The 14,354-nt window shown below is 43.8% G+C and overlaps 1 protein-coding gene across 1 annotated transcript; it reads left to right on the forward strand.

The window, feature by feature from the left end:
* The first annotated feature begins 129 nt into the window (after nt 1-129).
* misp3 (MISP family member 3) lies at nt 130-13,920 on the forward strand. The gene is made up of 4 exons (XM_071389358.1): nt 130-280; nt 4,061-6,951; nt 8,085-8,158; nt 13,011-13,920. Exons 2-4 carry the CDS (start codon nt 4,158-4,160, stop codon nt 13,110-13,112), a joined length of 2,970 nt encoding a protein of 989 aa, XP_071245459.1. The 5' UTR covers nt 130-280; nt 4,061-4,157; the 3' UTR covers nt 13,113-13,920.
* The last annotated feature ends 434 nt before the right edge of the window (nt 13,921-14,354 follow it).

A 14,354-nucleotide genomic window follows, 5' to 3' on the forward strand; every position in this document is an offset into this window, starting at 1 on the left:
TTTGTAATTTGTGAGTGAGAGAGTGTTTCTGCAGATGGGGGCGTGCACAAGCAAGGGGGGAAATGTGGGTGTGAGTATGGACAGGGACAGGGCCAGAGAGAGAGTAACCTACTTTCAGAACTATTGGGTACTTGGTCTTACTTTAGGTTCTGATTAGACATGACGTACCTTCAGGATTGACGTCCCAAATTCCACAACAAGAAGAAGAAGGTCCCCTGTAGATCAGAAACGTTCCAGTCCAGTGGCGTCGTCACCAGCACAGACGATACTATATCAACAGGTAGGTGCCATAAACTTACTAGGTAATGAGGGGCTCCTTTAAAGTGATGTCACAGTGTGTGCCGTGCACTGTATGTAACCATTGTACTGGTACAGTGTAGTCCTTGTGTGGAGAAGGTTAGCTTTATCAGATTATAAATTCCTGTTACAGATCTCATTTGTAATATGCTGTTGGTTTAATGTCTTTATTCAATGTTTATTACATGGAAAACATATTTTACATACCACTAGTTGTTCATGTAAAATAATTGCCACCCATAAAAGAAAATATGAAGTTTATATGCAATACCTCCTGTGGGAAATGTATATTTAATGATGATCACATTTCCTGCAGCTCCTTTGATAAAGTTTAGCCTCATTGCTAATGAGGAGGAATATTATCCTATTATATTATATCCCACTAATCTGCATCTTTCCCAACTCCCTGTTACCCCACGGCACATGGGAATATCCCGAGACAGTCCCATTGGAGGTTAGCGTTGTGCTCCCTGTAAAATGCACTATATATACACAAAAGTATGTGGACACCCCTTTGAATTAGTGAATTCGTGAGTTCAGTCACACCCGTTGCTGACAGTTGTGTAAAATCGAGCACACCGCCATGCAATGTCCATAGACAAACATTGGCAGTAGAATGGCCTTACTGAAGAGCTCAGTGACATTAAAGATGGCACCGTCATAGGATTCCACCATTCCAACAAGTCAGATTTCTGCCCTGCTAGAGCTGCCCCACACGAAGAGTAAACAAAAAAAAATCTGACCAACTGGGAACATTTTGTCAGTCCCCACAAGAAAAAAGGCTATTTCTAGCCGTTTAGGGTTAAGGAAAGAATTAGTGTTAGGGTTAAGGTTAGGTTTTGGGGTTAAAGTTAGGGTTAACGTTCGAGTCAGGGTTTAGGGAAAATAGGATTTTGAATGGGAATCAATTGTGTGTCCCCACAAGGTTAGTTAAACAAGACTGTCTGTCTGTGTGTGTGTGTGTGTTCCTAAATAGGGATTTAAAGAGCTTTCTTTCTCACAATAGTTAAATGTTTACTCCTCCCTACTGTGGCGAAACATCATTTTCGTGTGTGTGTGTGTCCCTCCTCTTTCATAGCCCAAGGACCTGTTCTTCTCTCAAGTGGAGAGTTACATTTGAAATGCATTCAGTGTTGGAATCGAAGTCAGGCTGCGTCCCAATGTACACTACCTTTGTGGTTGACTTGCACGTTTCCAATATTCATATATGTTGTAAAAAGTGTGATCTACTTTGAAGATAGAAATGTAATGGTTAGAGGGGACAGCCTTGTCTGTCACAATATAATTTATCTGTAAAAAGGTGCATGTCCAATCTTGATATTCTAGCTCTATCCACAACATTTTCCCACCAATGAATAGCCTGCAGGGCAGGCCCCTATGGCCAGTTATAAACCAATCACCCCATGTCCTATCCCATGTTCCTCCATTCATAGTGAAGGTGTCCAGGCTTGTCCGCTCTAACAGGGCATTGTTATGTGAATGTAATCATGTCCAGGTCAGGACATAGCATTGTTTTCTGAATGTAATGTGCAGTATGCCAGGCCAGGACCGCTGCACACTGTCGTACTGTCCCAGATCTACTGTTCATCCCATTGGTTCACCCCCAGTCCTCTCTGTTCTGTCCCACATGCCTCTGCTAATGATTCCTTACAGCGCGTGCCAAAACCCAGGGCACTGTGTGTGTGTGTGTGCGAGTCTGTCTGTCTGTGTGTGTGTGTTAAAACCCACAGTACTGTGAATCACACTGTGAATGGTTTAGCAGGAAGAGGAAGCAGGGGGGGTGGATGTGGAATCTTTTTTTTCTGTCTGGTGCTAGAAACTGAGGACCTGAGTAACCAGGCAGAGAGAGAAGGGGGAGGCTAGAAATGGCTAGAGAGAAAGTGTGACTGTGAGAGAGAAGGGGGATAAATGAGATAGCTAGAGAGAAAGTGTGAATGTGAAAGAGAAGGGGGACAAAATTAGATGCTAGAGAGAAAGTGTGACTGTGAGAGAGAAGGGGGATAAATGAGATGTCTAGAGAGAAAGTGTGACTGTGAGAGAAGGGGAATAAATGAGATGGCTAGAGAGAAAGTGTGACTGTGAGAAGGGGAATAAATAAGATGGCTAGAGAGAAAGTGTGACTGTGAGAGAAGGGGGATAAATGAGATGGCTAGAGAGAAAGTGTGACTGTGTGAGAGAAGGGGAATAAATGAGATGGCTAGAGAGAAAGTGTGACTGTGAGAGAAGGGGGATAAATGAGATGGCTAGAGAGAAAGTGTGACTGTGAGAGAAGGGGGATAAATGAGATGGCTAGAGAGAACGTGTGACTGTGAGAGAAGGGGGATAAATGAGATGGCTAGAGAGAAAGGGGATAAATGAGATGGCTAGAGAGAAAGGGGATAAATGAGATGGCTAGAGAGAAAGTGTGACTGTGAGAGAAGGGGGATAAATGAGATGGCTAAGAGAGAAAGTGTGACTGGGAGAGAAGGGGTATAAATGAGATGGCTAGAGAGAACGTGTGACTGTGAGAGAAGGGGGATAAATGAGATGGCTAGAGAGAAAGGGGATAAATGAGATGGCTAGAGAGAAAGGGGATAAATGAGATGGCTAGAGAGAAAGGGGATAAATGAGATGGTTAGAGAGAAAGGGGATAAATGAGATGGCTAGAGAGAAAGGGGATAAATGAGATGGCTAGAGAGAAAGGGGATAAATGAGATGGCTAGAGAGAAAGGGGATAAATGAGATGGCTAGAGAGAAAGGGGATAAATGAGATGGCTAGAGAGAAAGGGGATAAATGAGATGGCTAGAGAGAAAGGGGATAAATGAGATGGCTAGAGAGAAAGGGGATAAATGAGATGGTTAGAGAGAAAGGGGATAAATGAGATGGCTAGAGAGAAAGGGGATAAATGAGATGGCTAGAGAGAAAGGGGATAAATGAGATGGCTAGAGAGAAAGGGGATAAATGAGATGGCTAGAGAGAAAGTGTTGATGAAAGTAAGGATGGGGAGAAAAAGATTCAATAGTGGTTTTGGGGCTTAAGTGATCAATTGGAAAGTGAGACTGTTTTGGAGTGTAAATGAACCTATTCAAGTTATTTGAAAGGGATAGAGAGAGAGGTACCATGGGTGCCATGGCAATAATGAGGACAAAGTACAGACCCATTGTTCTGCTCACTCAGCTGGTGTATAACACTCGCATGCATGTGTGAGAGAGAGAGCATTGCTGAGCCTCTTGCTCTGAGGTGGTTAAGCACATTAAAGATTGACCCACTCAGCAGAAAACTTTCCAAGTTGTGCAGAGGTTGCCTGGCTAGCCAACCATATTGCTCCAAACAAACGCCACGCCCATGAACGTTTCTTCTCCTCACTGAAGTATGCAGCGAACTATAAAACAGCGGAGGAATTCAGTTTGAGTCGTCAGCCTACTGCAGTGGAGGAGAAGCGTGTGTGTAGTAGTCATTTTTACCTCATTGCTAAAGACTAACACAATGCAATACAATACCATAACCATTCTGCAATGCATTAACAACAACAATTGGTTAGCATTATAACAGGTGTATGAACCATTTAGCTTTACAACACAGAGTGAATGGTGTGTCAAACAGTAAGGAGTATGGGAATACAGTATGAATGACATTATACAACAGTATTTTACTTTATGCGTTTGTAGCCTAGAGGATAGAAAATGGATCTGAAAATTGGTCTGAAAATGGGTTTCCAAGCCAGGTTTGTTTTTGTTCAGCACCGCTAATCATTCCATTTCCTCTCTGTCCTCTTTCTCCCAGACTGACCTGCTGAAGACTGACTGTTACAAACTGCTCTAGTCCAGACTGTTATTTCAAGTCAACAGAGACAGCCAATTGGCAGTCTACCCGTCTCATCATGGCAACAATGGAGCCGGTGGCCAACCGACAGAGCCCAGCCGAATCATTGGACGAGTGGGCCAGCGAGGTTTGGTGGACGGAGGAGGGCGAAATGGACCCCACTCTGGCCCAGGACACTATCCCTCCTCACCCGTTGGTCAAACAGGCACCCAGGGCAAAGTCAGAAGACCTGGCGTCGGAATCTCCAGATGCTCCAGAGCCTAGACCTCAAGTGTCTCCCTCAAGTGAGAACCTTACAGACTCAACAAACAAAATGGCAGGAGTGGTTCCTAAAATGGAGCAGGAGGCACTTTCTGGGGTAAATCAGGTGCCTAGTAGTAGAATCCAGGTGGGTGATAGTGAATTGGAACAAGACCTTAAAATGATAGATGACAATCACTGTGAGATGGAAGATGCCATTGCTTTTCGGTCGCCTCTTGCCTGCACTGACCAAGCCTCACCTGCAGAGGGCGCTCCAGAGACCCAGCCATATCCATTGGAGGAGGAAGAAGAAGAACAGGAGACCATTGACTGTATCAGTGATGGTAAGGCGGAGGGGATCTCTAACCCTGTAGAGGAGGAAATGTCGTCATCTGACAGCCAGGGTAGCCAGGAGTGGCCCTCGAGATCTCACCTTGATGACGGTGTGGAGGAAGACAAAGAAGAAGAAGATGGTGTCAAGAAAGACAAAGTAGAGGAGTTTCAGTCTGTTGAGATGATGGAAAATGGCGCTGTGCGGTTGGAGTTGAATACAGAGTGTTCAGCTAGTAGTGAACTTGAGCAGGGGCTGTCAGAGACGGTGTGTGCTACAGAGCAGATAGCTGACAAGCAAGAGGTTAGTGAGTGCCCAATCAGTAGTGACAGAGAGAAGACAATGTCAGACAATAACAACCATGATACTATGAAGGCTGCTGAAACTAGCACTACCACCCACTCTCCACTAAAAAGAGAGAGTTCCGATGACATATTCTCTGAGTCCCCAGAAAACCCTGAATCAGCTTATGCCGGTGATGGAGAGGAGAACCAGAGTGTTGACTCCAAGCCTTTAGACATCAGCTCAGCCCGGAGGCAGTGGGTTAGGCTGGACAGTACCAGAAGCAAAGCCCCTCAGCCTGACCAATCCAACTCCTCTAGATCCTCCTCTTCTAGCCACCTAGTAGACCTGGCTCAGCCCCCAGGTGTAGTTACACCACATAAACAGCAGGGGGAGCAGTTGTTACGAAATGTCACTGCTGCCCTGACGCATCATAGTAACCAGGAAGTGGCAGCACAACAGGTGTTCAAGGGAGCAACTCCGGCTCCGCCCCTGGCGACGGTCGCCAAGGAGCCAGCTAATCAGGTCAAGGCAGATCTCCTTGGCTCTGGCTGTGTTGTAGTGAAAGAGCAGGCGGGTGGAGAGAGAGAGGAGGGAAAGAGGGAGGGAGACAACAGGCAAACAGGTGGAGAGAGAGGGCATAGAGCGAGTGGACTTGGCGCAGCGGGCGAGGCAGACAGGAAGAAAAGAGTGAAACGGAGCGAAGAAAAGAGGACAAACCCTGGGTTGTTGATGTCGAGAGACAGTCACAGCAAAGCTTCCAAGATGAAGTTGGGAGGGGACTTGTTCGATGACAGCCAGAGTGACAGCGGCGTATCTGCCGACTTCTCCCCTGGTAGTACCGTGGAGCTCCAAACCACCACCTCCACCCTCACCTCTCCTCCTGCCGACGAGACCCCCATCGAGAGGGAGATCCGTCGGGCAGTGCAGCGTGAGCAGTCCCTCAGGAGATCCAGGGGCCTCCACAACAAGCCGCCCACCCAGGAATATGTGGACATCCCCCTAAGGAAGTCAGTCTTGACTGAGACCCTGCCTTCCAAATTGGACAAGAGCCAGGACCGTCAGTTTGCGGGGAAGAAGATGCAGAAGGAGATCAGTGTAGAGACCCAGAGGGAACAGGTCCTGGTTCAACTAGGGAAAGTTAGAGGTTCCTATGACAAGGGGACAGTACGCCAGCTCAAGGAAAGGAAGAAGTTATTTGAAGCTTTCCAGGAGCCCAAGGAGACATCCTTGATGATATTGTCCCAGAGCAAGGCACCCTCCTGGGCTTCGGCGAGTGACCTCTCCACCCTGGAGATCCAGGGGAACGACGCTTCATCTGTGTCCTTTGTCGGAGGCTCGTTTGGGGAGAGAAGACGTAGTAGCCTGGAGCTGATGTCCCAGAGCCCCTCTGGAACAACTAAAGGCATCACCTACACCCCTCATGGGGCCCCTGTCCCCCGGGGCCCCACTCTCTCCGAGAGCACCGGGGGCCAGATCATCATCCTGGATAACCACCACCACCTGGTTCTTCCCGCTCCGGCCCACGTCCACCACGTCTCCAAGCCCCTCAGGCACTCCCACAGTACGGGCACGCTCACCGAGACACAGGGCCTCACCGTGGTCGACTCCGCTTCTATATACTCCTCAACCAGTGCACTCAGCGGAGAAGAGAGAAGGGGTTTTTGGAGGGATGAGGATGGAGGGAGGATGGATCAGGAGGAGGAGGAGGAGGAGGAGGTTCCAAAGGAGAACCCCTTCTTCAAGCTGCGCTCCTCATCGGTGTCTCAGGACAAGGTGGAGCAGGATATCCGGGAAGCCAGGGAGAGAGAGAAGGAGCTGCGGAGGCAGAGGAGCAGTCTGTATGGGGGAGGAGGAGGAGGAGGGGGGAGGCCAGCCAGTAGGGAGGTACAGAGTCCCACTTCTCCTCCTCCTCCACCTCTACTTCTACAGAACGGACTGGCGACCCCTGAACTATCTGTTACCCCCTCATCGCGGACAGCCTCTGCAACACCAACAGGTTAGTGTATAGTGTGTGTGTTCAATTGTTTCCGTGCGTGCGTGCGTGCGTGTGTGTGTGTGTGTGTGTGTGTGTGTGTGTGTGTGTGTGTGTGTGTGTGTGTGTGTGTGTGTGTGTGTGTGTGTGTGTGTGTGTGTGTGTGTGTGTGTGTGTGTGTGTGTGTGTGTCAGGAGATATGATGAAAAGACAATGTAATAGTTCAGTGAGGATATCATTTCATCTCCCACTGGGTCAGGTAGTGTTACATCATCAAACATCTAACACAACATTCTCACTGTCATCAGGAGTTCTGCTCCAGAGATCACAGTCTTTGTGTGCATCCCAAATTGTACCCTATTCCCTAAATAGTGCACTACTGTTGACCAGGGCTCTGGTCAAAAGTAGTGCACTAAATAGGGAATAGGGTGCCAAAGTAGTGCACGGAATAGGGTGAGTGCCGTTTGGTAAGCAACCCTTGCCAACAGGCTGAATGATACACTACTGGGTAACTAACTAAACTAAAGTTGGGATCTTCTGTACAATTAACTGCCGGATCAAAAGTGAGTGAAAATATATGAAAGTGAAAATCACTGACTCATGTCTTGACCCTTCATTGTGTCAGCAAAACACAAAGCATCTTTAGAAATATTTTCCCAAGATGAATTGTAGAACCCAGCCTAGAATATATGCTTGTGAGGCAACTTTGGATTCTGGGAGTTGGTAGACACTATGGGATGTTTAACATGAATGAATATGTAACGAACTAATACAATCTAATGGCTATACATTTCAGAGCGTAAATCACCCTTGGAAATCATTCAAAGTGTTTAGTGATGTGACCAGTATGAAAAATGCTTGTCAAATAAAGCTGTTATCACAGTAATAATTAGTACCAGTGTTATTACGATGTGCTGTGCCAAGGCAAGCTGGGCGTATTGTGTATGTTGTCAGTGGTAGGCCCACAGTAGCTGCCAGACAGACAGGGACAGGCCTGGCTCATCTGGGTACAGTACTGAATAGAGGGACGCCAGGGTTAGGGTGTGCTAATACCACAAGACTCCTCTGTGACACCGTGTCTGAGAAATTATAGTTTTATTATAAATGATAGATCATTATGTAACTATAATTTCCTCTCTTCCTCCCACTCTCTCCAGCGCGACAGTCTCTTGGGAAGCTGGGCATGTGGCCTCCACCACAGACAGATGGGTATCCAGATAGCCAATCAGAGGTATGTTATATCCTTCCATCACCAAACATAATCTATATAGGCCCAGGAGTTTTCCTGAGTAGGTAAAACGTCGGGGCTTAATCATACGCTTTGACGAGCGCTCTTAGTTTATATCATGACGAGCGCTCTTAGTTTATATCATGACGAGCGCTCTTAGTTTATATCATGACGAGCGCTCTTAGTTTATATCATGACGAGCGCTCTTAGTTTATATCATGACGAGCGCTCTTAGTTTATATCATGACGAGCGCTCTTAGTTTATATCATGACGAGCCCTCTTAGTTTATATCATGACGAGCGCTCTTAGTTTATATCATGACGAGCGCTCTTAGTTTATATCATGTTGCACCGGAAGAAACACTGGGGGCTCAAAGTTGATTTCCTGGTTAAGTCACAAGGTCAGTAAAACCAACATACGGTCGTCACTAGTTATCACAGCCACAAAGCCATAAACACTGCCTATTTCTTCTTAAAATTATATTTTAAACCTAACCCCAACCTTATCCCTAACTTTAACCACACTGCTAACCTTATCCCTAACTTTAACCACACTGCTAACCTTATCCCTAACTTTAACCACACTGTTTAACCTTATCCCAAACTTTAACCACACTGCTAACCCTATCCCAAACTTTAACCACACTGCTAACCTTATCCCTAACTTTAACCACACTGCTAACCTTATCCCTAACTTTAACCACACTGCTAACCTTATCCCGAACTTTAACCACACTGCTAACCTTATCCCGAACTTTAACCACACTGCTAACCTTATCCCGAACTTTAACCACACTGCTAACCTTATCCCAAATGTTAACCACACTGCTAACCTTATCCCTAACTTTAACCACACTGCTAACCTTATCCCTAACTTTAACCACACTGCTAACCTTATCCCTAACTTTAACCACACTGCTAACCTTATCCCTAATGTTAACCACACTGCTAACCTTATCCCTAACTTTAACCACACTGCTAACCTTATCCCGAACTTTAACCACACTGCTAACCTTATCCCTAACTTTAACCACACTGCTAACCTTATCCCTAACTTTAACCACACTGCTAACCTTATCCCTAACTTTAACCACACTGCTAACCTTATCCCTAACTTTAACCACACTGCTAACCTTATCCCTAACTTTAACCACACTGCTAACCTTATCCCTAACTTTAACCACACTGCTAACCCTATCCCTAACTTTAACCACACTGCTAACCCTATCCCTAACTTTAACCACACTGCTAACCTTATCCCTAACTTTAACCATACTGCTAACCCTATCCCTAACTTTAACCATACTGCAAACCTTATCCCTAACTTTAACCATACTGCTAACCCTATCCCTAACTTTAACCACACTGCTAACCTTATCCCTAACTTTAACCACACTGTTTAACCTTATCCCAAACTTTAACCACACTGCTAACCCTATCCTGAACTTTAACCACACTGCTAACCTTATCCCTAACTTTAACCACACTGCTAACCTTATCGCTAACTTTAACCACACTGCTAACCTTATCCCTAATGTTAACCACACTTCTAACCCTATCCCGAACTTTAACCACACTGCTAACCCTATCCTGAACTTTAACCACACTGCCAACCTTAACCCTAACTTTAACCACACTGCTAATCTTATCCCTAATGTTAACCACACTGCTAACCTTATCCCTAACTTTAACCACACTGCGAACCTTATCCCGAACTTTAACCACACTGCTAACCTTATCCCGAACTTTAAATTAAGAAAAAATAAACATTTGTTTTCATGATTTTTTACGATATTACCCAATTTTGACTTTGTGGCTGTGCTATCTACAGTCTTAGAAAAAAGGGAGAGGAGAGAACCCTTTTGGGTTCCATGTAGAACCCTCTGTGAAACCAAAAAGCGTTCTACCTGAAAATAAAAAGGGTTCTTCAAAGGGTTCTCCTATGGGGACAGCTGAAGAACCATTTTAGGTTCTAGATATCACCTTATTTTTAAGAGTGTAGTGGAAACCATAACATACCCAAACAAACATGTCCTCTCCATACTTCATACATAAACACCAGGACACTATCACTGCATTAGACTCAACATTTAACCCAGTATGGTGCCATATATACCGTAGCACCAGAGCACGTGTAGATTTTCCATTGGTGGCATTTTCTCAGTGAATTCATCCCTCAGAGCGAATAACACCACATCTGATAGTAAGGAGCTTCCTTAATCAATTGAGATAAGAGAGAGAAGAGGGAGAGAGGGAAGGAGAGGGAGAGAGAGAGAGAGCAGTGGATTCGAAATATGAATAGAGTTTGGGTACGGAAAGAGCGAGAGAGAGAGAAAGAGCAAAAGAGAGACAGAACGAAAGTGGAGAGAAAGAGAGAGTCCCTCCTGAGTTCCTCCACGGTTGCTCTCTTGGGTTACACATCTCTCTGAAGCTGAAGTGAATACAAGATTAGCATCGGCTGACTGCAACTTTATAAATCTGACATAATTGTAAACCAGTCTGACAGCTAGAAGCACTGTTCCCTAGCCTGAGCCCCATTCAGTCCCTTTAGCCTGGTCCCAGATCAGTGTGTGCTGACAATGATCAAAGGGGTTCAATTGGCAAGAAAGCACAAAGGGATCTGGGACCAGGCTACAGTCATTCTGCCTGCTACGTTATCTACAGTGTATATCTACACAGACTACAGATAAGAAAGATTATATAATAACGGATGGAGGGAGAAAGATAGCGATGCTTGTTAACTTAGAGCAGAGCCCTGAAAATAGCATATCATTGTTATGGATTACGGTCTAATAGATTCACATTTTAATTTGATTTTAATTTTTTTACTTTATCTTTATGTGCATTGTTGGAAAAGGACACATATGTAAGAATTTCACTGTTAGTCTACACCTGTTGTTTACAAACAACGTGACACATTAGATTTGACATGACCTCGGTGCTAACGATGTTGATCCATGAGATGACCTCACATCCTCCTTTTTCATCCTCCCCTCTTTTCTAACTCCCTCTACTCTCTATTATAACTCCCTCTACTCTCTATTATAACTCCCTCTACTCTCTATTATAACTCTCTCTACTCTCTATTATAACTCTCTCTACTCTCTATTATAACTCTCTCTACTCTCTATTATAACTCCCTCTACTCTCTATTATAACTCCCTCTACTCTCTATTATAACTCCCTCTACTCTCTATTATAACTCTCTCTACTCTCTATTATAACTCTCTCTACTCTCTATTATAACTCTCTCTACTCTCTATTATAACTCCCTCTACTCTCTATTATAACTCCCTCTACTCTCTATTATAACTCTCTCTACTCTCTATTATAACTCCCTCTACTCTCTATTATAACTCCCTCTACTCTCTATTATAACTCCCTCTACTCTCTATTATAACTCCCTCTACTCTCTATTATAACTCTCTACTCTCTATTATAACTCCCTCTACTCTCTATTATAACTCCCTCTACTCTCTATTATAACTCCCTCTACTCTCTATTATAACTCCCTCTACTCTCTATTATAACTCCCTCTACTCTCTATTATACTCCCTCTACTCTCTATTATAACTCCCTCTACTCTCTATTATAACTCCCTCTACTCTCTATTATAACTCCCTCTACTCTCTATTATAACTCCCTCTACTCTCTATTATAACTCCCTCTACTCTCTATTATAACTCCCTCTACTCTCTATTATAACTCCCTCTACTCTCTATTATAACTCCCTCTACTCTCTATTATAACTCCTCTACTCTCTATTATAACTCCCTCTACTCTCTATTATAACTCTCTCTACTCTCTATTATAACTCCCTCTACTCTCTATTATAACTCTCTCTACTCTCTATTATAACTCCCTCTACTCTCTATTATAACTCTCTCTACTCTCTATTATAACTCCCTCTACTCTCTATTATAACTCCCTCTACTCTCTATTATAACTCTCTCTACTCTCTATTATAACTCCCTCTACTCTCTATTATAACTCCCTCTACTCTCTATTATAACTCTCTCTACTCTCTATTATAACTCTCTCTACTCTCTATTATAACTCTCTCTACTCTCTATTATAACTCCCTCTACTCTCTATTATAACTCTCTCTACTCTCTATTATAACTCCCTCTACTCTCTATTATAACTCTCTCTACTCTCTATTATAACTCTCTCTACTCTCTATTATAACTCTCTCTACTCTCTATTATAACTCCCTCTACTCTCTATTATAACTCCCTCTACTCTCTATTATAACTCTCTCTACTCTCTATTATAACTCCCTCTACTCTCTATTATAACTCTCTCTACTCTCTATTATAACTCTCTCTACTCTCTATTATAACTCCCTCTACTCTCTATTATAACTCCCTCTACTCTCTATTATAACTCCCTCTACTCTCTATTATAACTCTCTCTACTCTCTATTATAACTCCCTCTACTCTCTATTATAACTCCCTCTACACTCTATTATAACTCTCTCTACTCTCTATTATAACTCCCTCTACTCTCTATTATAACTCCCTCTACTCTCTATTATAACTCCCTCTACTCTCTATTATAACTCCCTCTACACTCTATTATAACTCTCTCTACTCTCTATTATAACTCCCTCTACTCTCTATTATAACTCTCTCTACTCTCTATTATAACTCCCTCTACTTTCTATTCCCCGTCATTATAAATCTCCTATACTCTCCTGTCCCCTTCTCTTTTTTTTCTCTTTTCACTTTCTACTCTCTTTCGCGTTGTCTGCCTCTCATATTTCTCTCTAATCTCTTTCTCTCTCTCACACACACACTTGTCTCCCTCTCTCTCTTTCTACTCACTCTCTTTTTCACCTTCTCTTCTTTCCAGGGCCTCCAGAGCCCGCGGACCCCCAGACAGAAGACTCCTCTCCTGCAGCGCTGGGAGTCCGGCCAGGTCATGAACGGCCATGGAGGGGAGGAGGAGGACTAAGACAGGCCTTGTGTCAATTTGTCCTTTTAGAGCATAATGAACAAGATTACAATGGCAATGGGGGACTTGACCCTAGATCAGTACTCCTATTATGAGACGGATTATGAATACAGGCCCTGATCTACTGCTGAAAGCTCAGGGGAAGGAACGGGAAGAAACCAGATCATTGGAATGAAGAATTAGAAACAGACAACCATGGAAGTAGAATATCTGAAAATGCACTGGAGAAACAGAGGTTTTTGGAGTTGGAACTCTGGACTTTTGGAACCATTTGAATGTCATATCAGAACTTTGGAACTGAACTGTAAATTGGAGCTTTGGAATGCAGTGGGAGAGATTGGAACCAATGGATGGTCATTGGAAGATGTTTTTACCAGAAGAGACCGGCCGAATCTCTACAGTACGGTTTTTGTGAGGGTTGAAGGAGGTTGAAATGGGTTACGTTGGATTGCTTCTGAAGCACATGACTCAGCATGGATTTATATGGATATGTATATAATGCACATTTTGTGATAAATCTATTTTGGGAGAATATTTCCTTCCCCGTAGTTTCTATTTACTATAGATAAGCCGTTTCTACAGTATGTAAGTTGACATTATGATATAATTATGTGTAATTAATAAGTGATTAACAAATGCAATCTACATTCAGTCAGCTACTACAAATCAAGTCAGTCCACATAGTAAATACTGCAAAATCTAATGTATGATACCGATCTAACATAATCATTCATCAGAGATGGTGTTTTTATGCAAGATGATGTCCATAAAGTAGTCAAGATGAACAATTACATACATGTAAACCCAATGTCTTTCTGCTTTCATGTTTGTGTCTGATTGCTACTAAAACACACAGGAAGAATGATTAGGTGCACACACAGTAGTGGTGATGTGAGGAGCTGTTGTATCAGCAGGGTGGATCACCCATTGTCACAGTGTAACTCGTGAGCCTTGCCCAGTTTTTACTGCCTTTGGGCTGGGCTGACACAGGCATAGGGAGTCCAAATGTCATACACTCAATCAATGAATGACAGCATAGTGACAATGACATCAACGGTGTGACTTAGAGTAGAGTTTTGTTTCAAGTTAAAACGCCTAACATGTACCTTGCCCTTTTTGGGTGGTTGTGTCCATCAATGATTGAGCTAAACGCTCGCTGGAAGTTGTGACTGGCAAACTTGAAGGTCCAGCGTGCGTTTAGTGGGAACACTGAGGCTGTACCCGCTTTAAGTTACAGTTTTA

The sequence above is a fragment of the Salvelinus alpinus genome, chromosome 2 (genome assembly GCF_045679555.1).
Source record: "Salvelinus alpinus chromosome 2, SLU_Salpinus.1, whole genome shotgun sequence".
Classification (NCBI taxonomy): domain Eukaryota; kingdom Metazoa; phylum Chordata; class Actinopteri; order Salmoniformes; family Salmonidae; genus Salvelinus; species Salvelinus alpinus.

Excerpts from the sequence above, each read along its gene's own strand:
- misp3 (XM_071389358.1), top strand. The coding sequence starts at position 4,158 with ATGGCAACAATGGAGCCGGTGGCCAACCGACAGAGCCCAGCCGAATCA. Across the intron at positions 6,952-8,084 it reads AGCCTCTGCAACACCAACAG|CGCGACAGTCTCTTGGGAAG; the intron begins GTTAGTGTATAG and ends CACTCTCTCCAG. Across the intron at positions 8,159-13,010 it reads ATCCAGATAGCCAATCAGAG|GGCCTCCAGAGCCCGCGGAC; the intron begins GTATGTTATATC and ends TCTTCTTTCCAG.